The sequence below is a fragment of the Microcebus murinus genome, chromosome 25, assembly GCF_040939455.1.
Source record: "Microcebus murinus isolate Inina chromosome 25, M.murinus_Inina_mat1.0, whole genome shotgun sequence".
NCBI classification, from domain to species: Eukaryota; Metazoa; Chordata; class Mammalia; order Primates; family Cheirogaleidae; genus Microcebus; species Microcebus murinus.
Window position 1 is genome coordinate 13,919,864 of NC_134128.1, and position 17,338 is coordinate 13,937,201.

At 39.4% G+C, this 17,338-nt stretch overlaps 1 protein-coding gene across 1 annotated transcript; it reads left to right on the forward strand.

Moving 5' to 3' along the window:
* The first annotated feature begins 21 nt into the window (after positions 1-21).
* CDNF (cerebral dopamine neurotrophic factor) lies at positions 22-13,064 on the forward strand. The gene is made up of 4 exons (XM_012738002.3): positions 22-393; positions 6,816-6,943; positions 8,029-8,170; positions 11,496-13,064. Exons 1-4 carry the CDS (start codon positions 279-281, stop codon positions 11,672-11,674), a joined length of 564 nt encoding a protein of 187 aa, XP_012593456.2. The 5' UTR covers positions 22-278; the 3' UTR covers positions 11,675-13,064.
* The last annotated feature ends 4,274 nt before the right edge of the window (positions 13,065-17,338 follow it).

A 17,338-nucleotide genomic window follows, 5' to 3' on the forward strand; every position in this document is an offset into this window, starting at 1 on the left:
CCTTTCCTCACGAGGAGTGGGCGAATAGCTTTAATGCGCCTCTGCGCGCTCCGCGGGAGCCGCGCCGCGCGTGTGGGAGTGCGCACGCGCCCGCCGGGGAGGGAAAGGAAGAGGCGCCTTTGCTCCGCCCCCTCCCGTGCCCCTTTCGTGAGAGCCAATGGAAGCTGTCAGTTGAGTGGCGTCATTTGTCCTAGCAACCCGGGGCAGATTCTTTCCTAGCCCTAGCGTGGCTGGAGGTGCGCGCGGGTGGCGGCGGCGATTGGAGTTGCGGGCTCAGCATGTGGTGCGCGAGCCCAGCTGCCGTGGTGGCCTTTTGCGCGGGGCTCTGGGTCTCTAGCCCGGTGCCGGCACAGGGCCAGGAGGCCGGGGGGCGGCCGGGGGCCGACTGCGAAGGTGAGCGGTGTGAGCCCTGCTTGCTTGGCGGCGGCACCGCGCGGCAGGCAGCTGTTGTCCTTGGCTTCTCCGGCCCTGGCTGTAAATTACATGTCACCTGGCAAATGCGGGCCCCGTCCCTGGTGCACACAGCCCACGCCTAAGCAAAAGCTGGAATTGGGTCTGGTGACACCTTGAGGCCACGTTCTGGTTTTGCTGTGACTATTAAACTGCTGCAATAAAAGCTGGCGGCTTATGATTTGGGTTAGGTTTTGTGCACACGCTGCTAGACTCAGCTGACCCTGGCGCCAGACTAATTCTGCTGCTTCTAACCGGCGAGACTCGCCCCTCCTTGCACGGAAGACGTCTTTCAAGTCCAAGCTAGTTTGTGACTCCCGGAAGGAAAATAAAACATGACACCGAGTTGGGGTGGCTTGAATCTGAGCACATGGCAAACATTTGTTAGGATTCTACAGGTGACAGTTGCTTTGCAAAGGAGTGCAGTAACTCCATAGGTAGGAGAGGAATGCGAAAGAACAATCCCTTTGCTGTTGTTGGTCACGGTGTTTCAGCTGTGGACTCGAACTCAGAGCACAAGCTCTGGGGCTGTTGCACCTGGTTCTTGCAAAATCAGCGTGCTTCACTTTAGAGAGCTGTTCAGAGAAAAGAAGATAAATAGCTTTGCTAGCCCTTTCCTCCTGGACTACTATAGCGCTCACTTCATGTTTCATTGAAAATGATTACTTTTAAGTGTATGTCCCCTGAGCTTGAGAATCGATCCCCGCTGAACAGGAAATTGTAGGCTCACAATGTATGTTTAAAGAACGGATGAGTTTAGTCTGTACAATAAATAAAGTCTTACTAATTAGAGGCCAGCTTTCTGTTAGCCCTGTGATAGTTAATCGTTTTTTTCTCCAGAAATTTAAAATATCTACATGATATTTTAAACGTGGCATAGACATTTGTTTAGCTAAGTTATACTTTTGCTTAAAAGTGTCATAGAATTGCACCCTATACAATTAAAGCCAAATTTGTGAGGCACAGTCGGTGGATTTGATGAGTCATCAGTAATTTATTTTCTGGAGCTTCTACCTAAAAATGTTTCAGAAGTGACAGCATCTCGGTTAATTAAATGTGAAGTTTATGCTATCTTTCCTAAATTTATTACAGCATGTTGTGATTACTAACTTGCGTATCTGACTAACCTGTGTATTTCTTTCATTTGTTAGGTAAAGAGGTTGCATAATCACAGAGGAAGGAAATATTAGTTTGGGGACAAAAAAAAAAAACTAGAGTCTAGATATGGCTCTATTACTGTTTATGAGCCTTTCTTATTTGCAACTTAATTTCTCCTGAATGTGTAAGATTAAAATGCTATATATTATGTGTACTAGAGCAAAGTTAAAAAAAATAAATAAAGATGGTTCATGAGCCACCTCAGATCTACTGATGTGTCTTGTTAAGTTTACAAAGTATTTTGAAAATATTTAAGTTAATCGGTTACATTTTAGAATTGGGAGAGTTCATATAAAAGTTCAGATTTCTGGCTTTTTTCAGAAAACCAGATGACCCAATAAGACTGGCCCATGTGGCCATGTAGTAAGAATTAGTTGTGCCTGTTCTTTTTAGAAACCATATGTGCTCCCTAGGTCTTGAGGGTGTTTTTTGTTTTGTTTTGTTTGGTCTCGTTTTTTAGCTTAGACTCAAATTGCTTAACTCATTCATTTTCCTTGCCTGTGGATATTTAAATTTGTGAGCCCTGTGTTAGGTAATGTGAGGCTTACTGGAAACATGTAAATATTTCTGGATCTCTTTAAAAGGATTATAATATTATGGCACTATTTGAAAAAAACTTTCTTATTTTGAAATAACTACAGATTCACTTATTGGACTATCTTTAATAAACAAAAAACTGCAACGTAAAAGAAAAGCGTATGGTTATCTGAAGTTGTTATAGCAATAAGACATGCCAGTAACCTTAAGTTACTAATTTGTGTAGTGATTTATGATTCTCTTTGTGTAAGTCCAAGGAATGAGTTTCCCTTCTCCCCTTGACTTCTCTCCTTTTCAGAAACTTTCTTCCCTTGAATGCAGTGACACTACTTTTTTCCTCGCCTTTGCTTCCTGTTTCTGTGCCCACTTGTCCAAAGTATCTTTGTGGGCTTCCAATCCTCTAGCCGTGGCTTACATATTAGGATTTTCCAGGGTTCTACCCTCTGCCCTTATCTCTTCTCAGTCTACACAGTCTTTCTTCTGTGCAATCTAAATCAATTTACCTATAGTCTGATAAATCCCCAAACCTTTGTGTCCAACCTGCCTCCTTTCTAGAGTTCTAGACCTTGTTTCCAATTGACTGCTGAACACCCTCCTCCCCTTAGATACTCTATGCATGAAACTCAACACGGTCAAAACCCAAAGTCATCATCTACTCCCCTCTTAACAACTCCAAACCTGTTATGCTTATGGTGAAGTATGGATCCACCACCTGGTAAACTAGCCTTGGATTCCAGACTAATCTTTCTCCCTTTGCCCTGATAGCCAATCAATCACTGTGTCCATGGATCCTACCTCCAGACTGACTCTGCTCCTTTCTCCTTACCCAGGTCCAATGCCTTGTTACTGACCTTCACCATTTTTACCTTCTTTGCTGCCACAAAAGCATTCTTCCTGCCACTTGTCTCCCTCCGACATGTCTAGTCTCCTGGCAGGGGTGTCATGTGACTTCCTTATTTAATATCTTTCATGATTTCCCAATTTCTTCCAGGGGCCTCTCCTTTGTTTTCCCACAGTATCTAGTATACTTCCATTGTTTAGTAATTGTTTTGGTCTCCCCCATGCAACTGTGCACTCTGAAACTCAAGACTGTTTCTCTCACTAGATTATTTCCAGCACCTACTATAGGGCATGGCATCTGGTAGGCACTCAATTTGTTGAACAAATGTGTGCGTATATATGGTGGTAAAATTTTGTGTGTCTTTTAGGGGGTCACATGTATACCTTGAAACGCACAAGAATTTCTAACTCATCACCTACCTAGACGATACATGGGCAGAGTGGCCGTTGAAGTGTAGGAATCATATGAAGGTATATTGTGGGAAGTAGGGTAAGAGCTATGAGGCACTGGGGTGCTGGATTGTAGGAAGACAAGAATTAGAGGTCACTTAGGAGACTCTGATGATTGTTTCTGCCCACTTGTAGCATTGGTCCAAACAGTATAAATAAAAACAATTTCACACATAGTCATGTCATAAGGAAATTGCAGAACACGAGAGAAAAAATAATAAAAAAAATCTTAAAAATATCCGGAGGGAGGGGTGGGTAAAGATTGATAACCTTCAAAGGAATGGCAATTAGACTAACAGATGATTTTTTTTTTTTTTTTTTTTTTTTTTTGAGACAGAGTCTCACTTTTGTTGCCCAGGCTAGAGTGAGTGCCGTGGCGTCAGCCTAGCTCACAGCAACCTCAAACACCTGGGCTCAAGCGATCCTTCTGCCTCAGCCTCCCAAGTAGCTGGGACTACAGGCATGCACCACCATGCCCGGCTAATTTTTTGTATATATACTTTTAGTTGGTCAATTAATTTCTTTCTATTTTTAGTAGAGACGGGGTCTCGCTCAGGCTGGTTTCGAACTCCCGACCTTGAGCAATCCGCCCGCCTCGGCCTCCCAGAGTGCTAGGATTACAGGCGTGAGCCACCGAGCCCGGCATAACAGATGATTTTTTAAAAGCAACAAGGAAAGGCCCAAAGTCAGACAGCTAGTAAGGAGTCAAGCTAGGATTTGGACATAGATGGTTTAATTTCAGAGCCCTAACACTGAATCTCTAACGGTACTGCCTTCTGGGTGTAGTGCTGGGAACCAATTTCTTTAGGAAAACATAAATAAAATTGGTACAGTGAAGGACTACACATTCATGAACTTGATTTTAAGCATTTTACCATTATCTTTTTGACAAAATTGTAGCTCTTTTCCTGTAGGTGGCATTATTATGTTTTCCAAATACTGCTGTATTCTTTTTGGGCTCTGGCTAATTGCTTAATTGAACAGTAATTTCACTTTAAAAGATTAAATTCAATTTAATTAATATTACTAAGTATTTTACTGAGCATATTGGGGGGGTCGTAATAATCAAATACATCATGAGTTTTTTTGAAACAAATTAGGAAATATTTCAAACATAACAGAAAAATTATATATGGTATATATACTTAGCATCTAGATTAAATGTTAATATTTTTCCGTATTTGACACCATTCTCTCTTTTAAAAAAAACCCAAAACTATTAGCTGCAGCTCAGTCCAATTCTCTTTTCTTCCGGTCATTTTCAGAGGAAATTTCAATTCAGAAGTAAATGTGTGGTTTCCATGAATTTTTAAAAAATCTTTTACTGTAAATATACAGGTATATAACTGCAAGTTTAATAATTTACACATGTTGTAATTATGATATATTTAAATTTGTTCCTATCACTTAATTTTGTGAGTTTTTAAAGAAGTATTGTGCTTTGTTTATTTTTTCTCTTTCTTGCCTTCTAGTGGACTGGCAAAGTTTTTAAAATCCCTCCCTCTGCCCCCTGAACCAATACAGATTTAAATAATCTATATATTTTTAGCCATTACCCTTACATTTTTAGCGTGCTTGACTGGCTAAAAATCAATATGACTTAATACTATCTCTTTAACTCTCCACCTAGATAATAAAAGACCTTAGGAAGTTTAACTTGAATTCTCCTTTGCTTCTATGTTGCAATTGTACCATATTTGGGTTTTACCTTATGTTTACACCACTATATGTTCATTATTTTTGTTTATACAGGTCATCTTTATTTAAATCTTCTTTGCCATTTTCTTTTCTCATAAAGAAAAGAAAGCTCAAAAAGCTTTCAGTTTATGGTATACATTATATTGTCCCAAAACATAATCAATCATACTATAGGTTACTTATTCATTTTCTTTTAAAATCTGATCTTTCTTCTTTGCAGGATACAAAGTGAAGACAAAAACATCTTAACTTTTATAGAGTAGAGGCAAATTCGCAGGTTTTCTAATAAACATTTGCTTTCTTTTTAATTAAAATTCTCTCCACTGTATACAGAGTCTGTAGTTGTATTCGATTGTAACAGAAAATCTTTCACAATACTCGGACATGTGTATGCACATGAATTTGGAAATAGAACAATATGTTGTCATATATACTTATAGTCACTTTATTTGAAAAAAAGTATTTAAGATGGTATACAGAAATGCAAAACCCACATCCATGCACTTAGAAGCATATACAAACACAAGTGTTATGATACTGCCTAGGCACTACTTAGAATCAATTTTACAACAAAACTCAAGCTTGACTTCCTGTTTGCTAACGTGTTTCATTATTAAATTAATTGAATCAAGTGAAAATAGTTTAAACTATTTGAGATGTCTAGTTTGTGTATTAGAGGGATCGATAGATCTTGCCTCATTTACCAGATGGGTAGATAAGACACCTGGTCACCTGGGCATGGGGCACAGTGCCGGTCACTTGGTTTTAGTTAGTGCCATGAATTAAGAGGAAAACTAAAACCAAGGGCCTAAGTACTCTCCACTCTTCCTCACTGTGTTTCCCCAGGATTCTTTTTCTAATATTAAGGCCACTTTTTTTCCAGCACACGCTTTTGGCCTAAGTTTCCTTTGGACCTGCATGGTGCAGACACTTGCCCATCTGGGAAAACCACCTCCTCCCATGGCAGGTTGGCCTGATGGATAAATGTGTGGGCCCAGAGTCAGACCACCTGGGATCTAATACTGTCCCTACCACTTACTGGGCAAGTCCATTGACCTTTCTTTGACTCAGTTTCTTTTTCTGTAAAATGAGGATAGTAATGTATCCACATCATACTTTCGTCCTGAGACTTGAGTGAGTTAAAATAGAGCCACTGAGTGCTTAGAACAGGGCCAGCATCTTTAGCACCCAACAGATGTGAACCATGATGATGGTTGTTATTGCCTGGCTCCATCTCTTCTACTAGCTCTGGACACCAGGGCTGAATATGATTGTTGTTCAAATAAGGGTTTCACTTCAGGGTCATGATGATAGAACATAGAGACTTATGCAGACTACCAAGAGGCGTCATTCAAGATTTTTATTCAGGTTTTCGTCTGTGCTTAAAACTAAGCTGTCCCAAGACCATATCCTTTAGAAGGCTGTATTTTCTGTTAGGTTTCACCAAATTTTGTGGAAAAGTTCTCATTTTAAGTGAAACTTGGTTCCAAAGATTGATCGATGAAGTGATTCATTAAGCGCACATTAAGTAGCAACAGGCCTGAAATCATTCTTAGAGTTTAAATCCATTGTCACAACACATTGACCCATTCCCACTTTTTAAAATGTGGTCAGTGGGTCATAAACATAGGTGTGGTAGTGGTTAAGTTGTCCATACAGACATATCTCTGTGTTCTTTCTAGTATGTAAAGAATTCTTGAACCGATTCTACAGCTCCTTAGTAGACAGAGGAATTAACTTTTCGCTGGATACCATAGAGAAAGAATTGATCAGCTTTTGCTTGGATGCCAAAGGAAAAGAAAACCGCCTGGTATGGTAAATCTTCACCTTTTGTTTTTCCCGTGTGCTTAAATAAAACTAATAATTTCGTTTTTCATCTTAGACTCAATGTCGTCCTACTTACGTGCTTGCCTCAAGCTTGTTCATGGCAGACAGCAAGCAGAAATCGGTTTTCCAGTGAAATGGAGCCCTATGTATTTTCATCCAGAATATATTATCCAGCTTCATTTACTTTCTGAGTATACCATGGGCAACCATTTCTATGTTTTCTTAAATGAAATTATAAAATTGAATTCCTAATGAGAATTTAAGAGTCCTGAGTTAAGAGTGGGTAGATTTTCTGTTTCTTGCCATGACAATTAGTCAAACCGATCAAAACATTTTATATTATTACTTATACATAACTAATGAAGTATTTCTGTTTTCTTATAATGGTATTTATGTGGTGTTTCCTGGGTATACACTGATGGCTTGTTTCAATATACTATTTTATATCACTGAATTCCTTTTCCAATTTCAATTCCTTTTTGACTAAAAATGTCATGTTGAATTTGTCAGTTACATCTGCATTGTTGACTGCTCACCATGGACACGCTGTAAAACTCACGTCATTTATTTGTACTATTAAGTTTTATATTTTTAAATGTAAAATTCTTAATTCAGAGAGTTTGAAAAGCAGTATTGCACAATGGAAAAGAGTATGGACTCTAGAGCCCAAATGCTGGATTTTATAATTCTGTCTCTTCTACTTGCTAGGTGGGTGACCTTCAGTTGGCTTGGGTATAAAATAGGGATAATAATAGAACTTCACAGGATCGTTGTGAGATGTAAATAAATTCATACCTTTGAAGCACTGAGAGTGACTGGCACAGAGAAAACATTTAGTAAGTGTTAGCTCTTCCCATTAGTCTTTTAACACCATGTGAATGTCAGGGCACTTCTAATTAGGATGATCACAAGAACGGAGTCACCAGTTTCCTGGTATCTTCGTCAGCAGAGGTTAAACTTCAATAGCTGGACCATGAAAACTAGGTTAACCTCTTTTTCATCCCTCCATAGTGTGTTACTTGCTGTTTTCATTGTCTGGGAAACTAAATTCTCTCCCTTTTCCATCAGTGCTATTATCTGGGAGCCACCAAAGACGCAGCCACGAAGATCCTAAGTGAGGTCACACGTCCGATGAGTGTGCACATGCCTGCAGGGAAGATCTGTGACAAGCTGAAGAAGATGGACAGTCAGATCTGTGAGCTGAAATATGGTATCACAGAGCCCGGCGTTCTTCCCAGCACATCCAATGGATTGCCAAACTTCCAAACTCAGGGCCATGTTTTCTAAAGAGTCAGTGTTAGAAGCAAAGAAATTCTCCACTCACCAATTAGGTTGCTGGGCTGACAAGTGGTGCCTAGTGCCATCTGAGTTTATTTGAGAGAAGAGAAATGAATAGTATTGGCATAATCAGCATTAGGTTAAAACTGCCACCCCCAAACTGCCACGTTGAAACTCACAATGTAATAATGCAATGTCAGCTACGTATGTCAAGGAGAATTTCAAGATACAAAGAGAGCAGCTACTTGTGGTGATTTAGTTCTTGGTAACCTATTAAGACAAAAGTTGCATCTATTCAAAGGTGATACGAGGACTTTGATGTTGTAAACGTGATTATATCTTTCTTCCTGGGCACGTCTACCATTCCGCCAGCTTTAAATTTTAGGAAATAGGTTATTCACATCAAATCAGGTTTTGCCTGATGAAATAGCATATCAGAGGGTGCCTAAAATAAACAGCAAGGAAAGGAAGGAGATGTTCTATTTAAAACGTTATCCTTGGCCTTATAAATTTCACATGGATAGATCTATTCTTATAGTAAGGATTTATATCTGGACCAGACTTTGGGGTCTGATAAAAGGATGAGGAATCCCTCCCTCAGTCCATCCTTGACAGCTGAAATTCTCCCAGGACAGACTCATTTAAACTACCTAAGTCATTAGCATCCAACTCTAAGTTATCATAGTCTTATTTTCCAACACAGCTGTGTAATGTGCCTATGCATCATAGCTACATCGTTAGCTTTAAATAGGTTTGAGATGGGAAGCTACCAAACTATTTCTCAATTTGTCAAGCACAAGACCTAACTCCCAGGGTAGTTATTATGGGTAGCCTTCCCTTTTTATTGGCTTCTAAAGTAATGAAGTAGAGGCAGAAATCACTGAGTCCACATAAACAACATTTGCAAAAGGGACGCACCAATGCAGATTCATTCATTCAAAAAATTTATTTTGAATAATTTCTCCTATACGCAAGGGATCTTAACAGAGCTCCTTAATAGAAAAACTAATCGGATATCGAGAAGAAATGAATGCTTAATGTTTTGGCAACACCGGCCACTAGAGGCCCCTGGGGAGCTGTGAACTAGTTTTAATTTTTGTATGGATCTATTTTTTTGTTGTTGTTGATAGTTTTAGGACATCACAGAGGTTTTCCCCTTTTTAAAATTAATGTGAGATGCCAAGTTCTTTAGGAGAATTCAAACTGACACTTGCAAAAAGAATTTTTCTCCTTCCACCTCTTATCTTGAATAGATTAATTATTGTACATTCTCCCTTCCTTATTGTTGTTAGAAAAGATGAGATCGAATAGAGGCCTTTGTGCTGCGGGATATTCATAATTTGGGCTATAAAAGTTTTTACTTTTAAAGGTCAGTGATGAAATTAAAAGCAAGATAAGTGCAAAGTTGGAGTATGTTTTCAATTAGGAAGGTGTCATTTGGTTTTTGACCTGAAAGAACATTTTCATTTGCTTTTTTATTGTTTACTTTTGTTATTTATTCTTTTCTTTTCTTTTCTTTTCTTTTCTTTTCTTTTCTTTTCTTTTCTTTTCTTTTCTTTCTTTCTTTCTTTTTTTTTTTTTTTTGAGAAAGTCTTGCTGTGTTGTTTGGGCCAGAGTACTGTGGCATCAGCCTAGCTCACAGCAACCTCAAACTCCTGGGCTCAAGTGATCCTCCTGCCTCAGCCTCCCAAGTAGCTGGGACTACAGGCATGCACCACCATGCCCAGCTAATTGTTTTTTTTTTGTATTTTTTAAAAATATTTTTAGTTGTCTAGCTAATTGCCTTTTATTTTTAGTAGAGACCAAGGTCTCACTGTTGCTCAGACTGGTCTTGAACTCCTGACCTTGAGTGATCCTCCCTCCTTGGCCTTGGGGAGTGTTTAGGATTACAGGTGTGAGCCACCACGCCCAGCCTGTTTTGTAATTTAAAAGGATGAGAAATCCCCATAAAAATGTAAGGGTTCTGTGGAGTACTATGTATAGCTGATCCTCCCTCATTAAAAAAGGGCTTTAACATCCAATTTTTGAATTAGAACACACTTACTAAAATTTTTTGACAAATCGCTTGACAACTTCTAAGTTTCTAATGTTTTACAATCTTCTATTATTCAGGTGAAAAAAAAGGGAAAGAATTTTTAAAGACAAGTCAAGCTGAAAAAGTCCTGGGCTGCCACTACTGGTTTAATAAGTAAACTTAAAGGTTGTATTTTTGTCCAAAACAAATACCTGGCAGGCAGGAGCGGTCAAAGAGAGTTTCCTTTGAAAGAGGAAAAGTTTAACCCTTTCTGATAGGTAAATGATAATTATTAGTGTATTATAGATGAGCTTTTTTTTTTTTTTTTCTATTTTGGGGTCAGCAACGGAGAAGTAGCTGAGTTCTTGATATTTTCTGCCCATAATCTGTAAATAAGGAAACAGTAGTCTTGCTAGAGGAGTTAGAATTTGATAACAAGTATTACTGGCAAGAACTGTAGAAGCCAGGTTGGCTGGCACCGAAGCACTAGCATTGGAGAGGTGGGTAGACCGCAAAGGGCTGTCAGTGAACACAGAAATGATTTAGTAATCCTATTTATTAGGGGTGGGGCGGCAGGTGAGTTTAAACAGAGATCCCAAACAATTCAGGTTCAATGAGCATGCTCCTAATTTTGACCACCTGTTTGGGATTCTTTTTACATTTTTATTTAAAACTTGATAGTGTTTTGCCAAGTGTTTGCTCATCTGCTTTAAGGAAAACATATCTTCGTAGAAAAAGTGAATCACAGCTTGCTGCTTTTTATGGTCTATGGCTTTCGGTTGGCCGCAAACCAAGGCCATCCCAAAGGGACCGATTGCCTTTTATGGCTTTCCCTGTTACCTTGTTTGATGCAAGTATAATCTCTTGGAAAGAAAGTCAGATAAAAACACCAACTATTCCAATAGTTTTGTGTATACACTTGTCCCTCCGTACTTGTGGGGCATTGGTTCCAGGACCTTTTGCACAAGTGTTTGCATATGACCTATGCACATAGTCTCATATGCTTTAAATCATTTCTAGATTACTTATAATACCTGATAGTATGCAAATGCTATGTCCGTAGTTGTTATACTCTCCTGTTAAAATTGTGTTGTTATTTTTTTGTTTCGAATACTTGTGATCCATGGTTGGTTGAATCCACGGATGTGGAACTCGCGGATACAGAGAGCAGTTGCGCTACATTTTTCTTAGAGGGTTCTTTTGGTTTTGTTTTTTAATCGTGCTTTTCCCTTTTGGCATTTAGAAAAGAAACTGGACTTGGCCTCCGCCGACCTGGGGAAGATGAGAGTAGCAGAGCTGAAGCAGATCCTTCGTAGCTGGGGGGAAGAGTGCAGAGCTTGTGCCGAAAAAACCGACTATGTGGATCTGATCAAAGAACTGGCCCCCAAGTACACAGCCACACCCCCCAAAACAGAGCTCTGACCTTGAACCTGGCACGCCATGACTTGTGATTAGAAAAGAAAAGGACTGTCTAGGGTATGGACATGTTCATGAAGGATAACTAGGAACTGCGCTATATTTGGTCTCATACTTTTTGTGTCAATATTATACCTCCGAATTTTGTTACTTTATGAGTTTACTGATATGGGACATTTGCAGGGAACCAACACTTAAAAGTACTTTTCTCATGCTTTTCTTGGAAGGCCTATGTAAATGACCATTGCCTGTCTCCTGAAACTGGGAAAAGTGAAAGTGCTGAGAAATTGATGAAGTGAATTGATTCCAAGAGGGAAGAGAATGCGCGAAGGCTCTTTGCTGCACATGATTTAAAAATGTATTTGACTAGGACAAAAGAAGCAATGATTAGCTTATCTGACACACAACTTCAACCCCAAATAATTACCTAACATAATCAAACTTTTTTTTTTTTAAAGTCAATTTTTTATTTTCATCTGCAAATCACTCTACATGCTAGTTTTCTTTGGGGTCAGCAATGGTTGGGCAGGACTACTGGAAGTTGGTATTTCCCATCTGAAGAAAACCTACTTAAATCTGCTTGAAGAAAATAGATCAAGAATCCATATAAGTATACCCAATGTTTTGACCAATTGTAACAACACTTGCATTGCACCTAGCACGCTGGGAGGCCAAGGTGGGAGAATCGCTTGAGGTCAGGAGTTCAAGACCAGCCTGAGCAACAGCAAGACCCTGGTCTCTACTAAAAATATAAAACATTAGGTGGGCATGGTGGCACATACCTGTAGTCCCAGCTACTTGGAAGGCTGAGGCAGGAGGGTCGCTTGAGCCCTGGAGTTTGAGGTTGCTGTGAGCTAGGCTGATGCCACGGCACTCTAGCCCAGGCAACAGAGTGAGACTCTGTTTCAAAAAAAAAAACAAAAAAAAACAAACCAACAGTTGCATTACTAATTGAACCAAGTTCAAGGTCTTTTTTCTTTCTTCATGGTCCTATATCAGACAAACTTTTGATAGAAGATTAAAGCATATTAAGAAAACCTGTAGGCAATATGGAACTCTATGGTTCTTAATGCTATTTTACTGGCTTTAAGATTGTCAAATTATTTTTGGTTCCATTTTGTGGCCATATAAGAATAAGAAACCCAAGGTAGAAGTGGTTGCCCCTGTATGGCAAGTGGAGGTGAGAAATAACTGTAAAACATTTCCTTGGAACTTTCTGGAGTGGTGGGAATATCCTATATCTTGATTGGGGTGATGGTTACATGGGTGAATAGGATTGTTAAACTTATCTGGTAGTACAGTTAAGATCCGAGCATTTTATTGTATGTAAATTATCAGAGAAAAACCACTGTAGAAAAATTATTGAAAATTAAATAAAATTAATTGATTCAAAACACCTTGTTCGTTCAAAGAATTGCATTTACTACCTGGGAGTCATTTTGGGGAGTAGAGGAGAAATTTTCCAGAATGAAAGTATACATTGAAGGTATAATTTTCACCTTTAAATGCTGCAGGTGTAAATGAATTTTCAGCTGGACATCTGGGATGTAACTGAACTTGACAGAGAATTTGTGGTTCCTAAGGAGAAATGTATATGTAGCCATGTGACTGAAAAATGAGAATAAAAAAGCCTTGGTGTAAACAAATGGCCAAAAGTGGTTGTGTTTCTGGATTTTGGCATCTTGATCATGGTGTGTAAAACACCTACTTTATTTTGAATTACATTTTTTAAAAGTCCAAAATTAGTTTTTTTTTTTTTTTTAATTTCTTCTAGCCTTTATGTTTGTTTTTCTTTTTGCATTTTGAACCTATTGAGCACTGTGTTGTTTGAAAATAGTATGATTGATGTCTGATCTCAAAATTGGGTCACACTTCTGTGTCATTTTTTTCTGGATGAAAATCTAGGTAATAGGAACCATGCTCAGCAGGTCCTTGAAACCAGTGGTGTTTAGTCTAGTTTTTAAAGGAGAATTTACTCTACAATGATGCTTCTCAAACTTCTTGAACTGTGCATCCAAATCACCCAGAAATCTTATTGAAATGTGAGTTCTGATTTGGTAGGTCTGGGGTGAGGCCTGAGATTCTGTATTTCTTTTTATTTTTTAAATTAATTGATTAATTAATTTTTGAGACTTGTTCTCACTCTGTTTCCTGGGGTAGAGTGCAGTGGCATCATCATAGCTGACTGCAACTTCAAACTCCTAGGCTTGAGTGATCCTCTAGCCTCAGCTTTCCAAGTAGCTGGGACTACAGGTGTACATGCCACCATGTATTTTTCTATGTTTTGTAGAGACAGTGTCTCACTATGTTGCTCAGGCTGGCCTAGAACTCCTGGCCTCACGTGATCCTCCTGCCTTGGCCTCCCAAAGTGCTGGGATTACAGGCACGAGCCATCATACTTGGCCTGATTCTTCATTTTGTACTCTTCCAGGGACCACACTTTCAGTGGCAAGGGCCGAGGTCAGGGATCCTGTGATTGACATATTTTTTTCCTTTTTCACTGCCAACCTAAATAACAGAGACAGGCCCTCTAAAGGAAAATATTAATATGTTTATCTGGGAATAGAGCATTGCAATGGAAACATGCATGCCGTAGGAAACTATGTGTGTATTCAGGGAAGTAAAGGAAGATAAAGGCTTTTAAAAGGAAAAACAAATGAGAATTGCATAATTGTTTTGAAATAATTCTCCTTGGCTACCAAGATCAATAACAAGGGTGACACCAGTCTGAGGTTGGACATGCAGTTGCTGGGCACATGTCCTTTGCAGAAGTATTTTTTATGCAAGGTTGTGCTTTTTGCAGTCTTTTATGATAGCTTTTGTTGCCAGGCAGACAAGCCCGAGAACCCTCCCTTCAGGGTCTCCCAGCTCTATTTGTCAGGGTTTTCTTACCATGAGTGACTCCATTTTGATTTTGATGACTTTCACACCAGTCTCAATCAGTTAGGTTTTTGAAAGAGGTGAATACAGCAATAACAACAACGACAACAAAACCCAAAAACCACAAGTCCAGATGGTAGCTCGTCCAGAATGAATGTGGCAGCTCCATAAAGTTTTTAGGGACTCAGATCTAGTCTTTTCGCTTCACATCCTGGTGGTAGTTTCCATTTTTAACGCAGGGTCCAAGTTGGCTGCTGGAATTCCTGATTTCAGAGGGGGAAGGGATGAAGGGACCTGCCTGCAACCTGAGCCACCTTGTTTAAGGCAGCCCCACCCCCACCCTGGAGTGGCACTTAACACTCTGCTTCTACACCATTGACCAGAATTTAATCACATGTCAAACTTGTCTGCAAAGGAGTTTGGGAAATAACTTCATTTGGTTGGGTTCATTGCTGCCCAAATAAGATCAGGATTTTTTTTTTTTACTGAGGAGGATGGAGGGAAATAGTTTGTGGCCACAAACCATCTATTTTGGCCACATAGTATAAATTTTTCCTTACCCTGAATCTTAGTTATAATTCCTGGTTATCATACCCTAAATAACTCTTCCTCCTCCTTGTTACTTGCATCTTTCATACAAGTTTTTCCTTCTTTCTTTTTGCTTTAACAAGAAGTAGCTACCACTTTTCTATTTTATTTTTATTTTAAATTGCTTCTTCTTTCGTTGTGCATGGGTTTGTGTGTGTACGTGCATTTTTTTTCATGTGTGATTTTACCCCCGAATCCATCAGCACATAAGATTTAGAAATCAGACATTCTGACAAAAGTGACAAAACTCTGGGCTAAAAAAAAAAACAAAAAAAAAAACCTGTCATCTGAACAGCAGCAGGCTGGGACAGGAATCATTCCTGATCTAGTCTAGATTTAGAAAATTCCATGCAGACGACCCTTTAATTTGGTTCTTCGACACACGGGGGACCAGATATAACATTTAGAGCACAACTTAAAAGTTGTAGTTCCTCTGAATACAACTGAATAATTTGTAATCCACATTTCACTAAAAAAGCTTTAAATATGAACCGAATTAGCTTGGCATATAGGATAAGAAAATATTTAATTAGTAAATCTCTAAACAGTACAGAAGTTTGTGATCCAAAGGCCCCATCTATGGGTTTGAGCAGCTCTTGATGAGTGTCCTTCTAAGCAGATAAATGTGTACTTTTAGCCCATGAATCTAATCTAAAAGAAATGATTGTCAGGTGGCCATGCTTGTGTGTTTGAAACAGAACAATTCCACCAATCCTCTTGGGTATGCTATCATTCTGAATTTAGAAACTTTTTTTCATTAGTCTCCATCATGTATTTTAATTTTTTCTCCTTTTTGTTTTAGCATAGGGATCTCAAATTTATACTATCAGCAAAGGATTCAAATTAGAACCGTTATTGCATCAAGTTATCTTTCCCCTGAGAATATTTTTTCCCCAGTAACATAAAGATCAATAGAAAAGGGAATGAGTAGTATGTATTGTTTCACACTTGTTTGTTTTTGATATGCTTTTCACTGGCCAGAACTTTGAGAATTGGGATTGGGCAGGTACTCAAGGGGCTGAATTTCCAACTCTCAACAGTGGACTGTGTGAGACCAATCGATCAAAATTTTAAATGTGGTTGTCGACAGAGGTTGGGCTGTTAGTTGTGAGTGAAATGAAACTGCTTAAGGCACATACTTTAAAGGTGGATTTTTAACTCCTGGCTCAGTGGCTCTCAACCCTGCTCTGTGTCGAAGGTACCTGGGCAATGTTTAAAAATCTCAAAGTGCAGGCTGCACCCCAGACCAATCACTTCAGTCTCGGGGTGGTGGGAGGGAAGGGAGAGAGTCCCAGGTGCCAGTGTCTTTTTTAAAGCTTCCCAGGTGACTTCAATGTGGAGCCACAGTTTGAGAACCACTGTCTTAGGCCCTCTGCATATGATTCTGACAACTGTCCCCCAACGTGAGGATGACTCAGTATATGAAGCTCAGGTCATGCATTTTCGCTCTCCCAAAGTGTGGTGGTTGGCCTTGCAAACTAATGCACTTGACCTGCAACTGCTGCATTTTCTGTGAACATACACCTGCTTATTAAGACACTGTTGTCTATAATGAGTAATGCATGGATTAACCCACAGTAAGAACAAAAAAAGAAAAAGAAAGAAAAAGAGCACATAAAGACAGAATATAGGCCCACACAATCCATTACCAAAATCCTTGGAGCTACATGTTCTTGGAATTAATGATTTTTCAGATTTTAGAAAGGTACTACGATGCATATACTAATATTGCATAATCTCGCTCCCGCCCCAAACAGGGCTCGGGGCAGCACCCTGAAACACCCTCCCATAAATCTGGGTCAGGTTTTGTCACCAGAAGAATTCAGGTCACATAAATGAGTCACATACAAGAAGTTTTGATTTTAGAATTCTTTTGGGATATTGAGATCTTGGGTTAGAGATTGTGGAAATGCCATTTTGCAGCGACTCTAGGTGTTATCAATCACTAATTGAGACTTTGGGCCCTTTTTTACAAAACCTCTACTTCACACCTTCCATAGAGTTCTAGAAGTTGGAAAGTTCTAGAAGTTCTAGAACCTGGGGCCTCAGAAAAGCAGGACTCCAAGTGCCTTGCTTTTTTCTTTTGGCCACTTGCCTTCCCAGAGCACAGAGCAGGGTAGGCATGAAATACCCATGGAGGAAACGCACTCACCGTGTGGCCTTCCTTCCCCACACAGGTGTGTCTGCTCTGCTTTTGCTTCT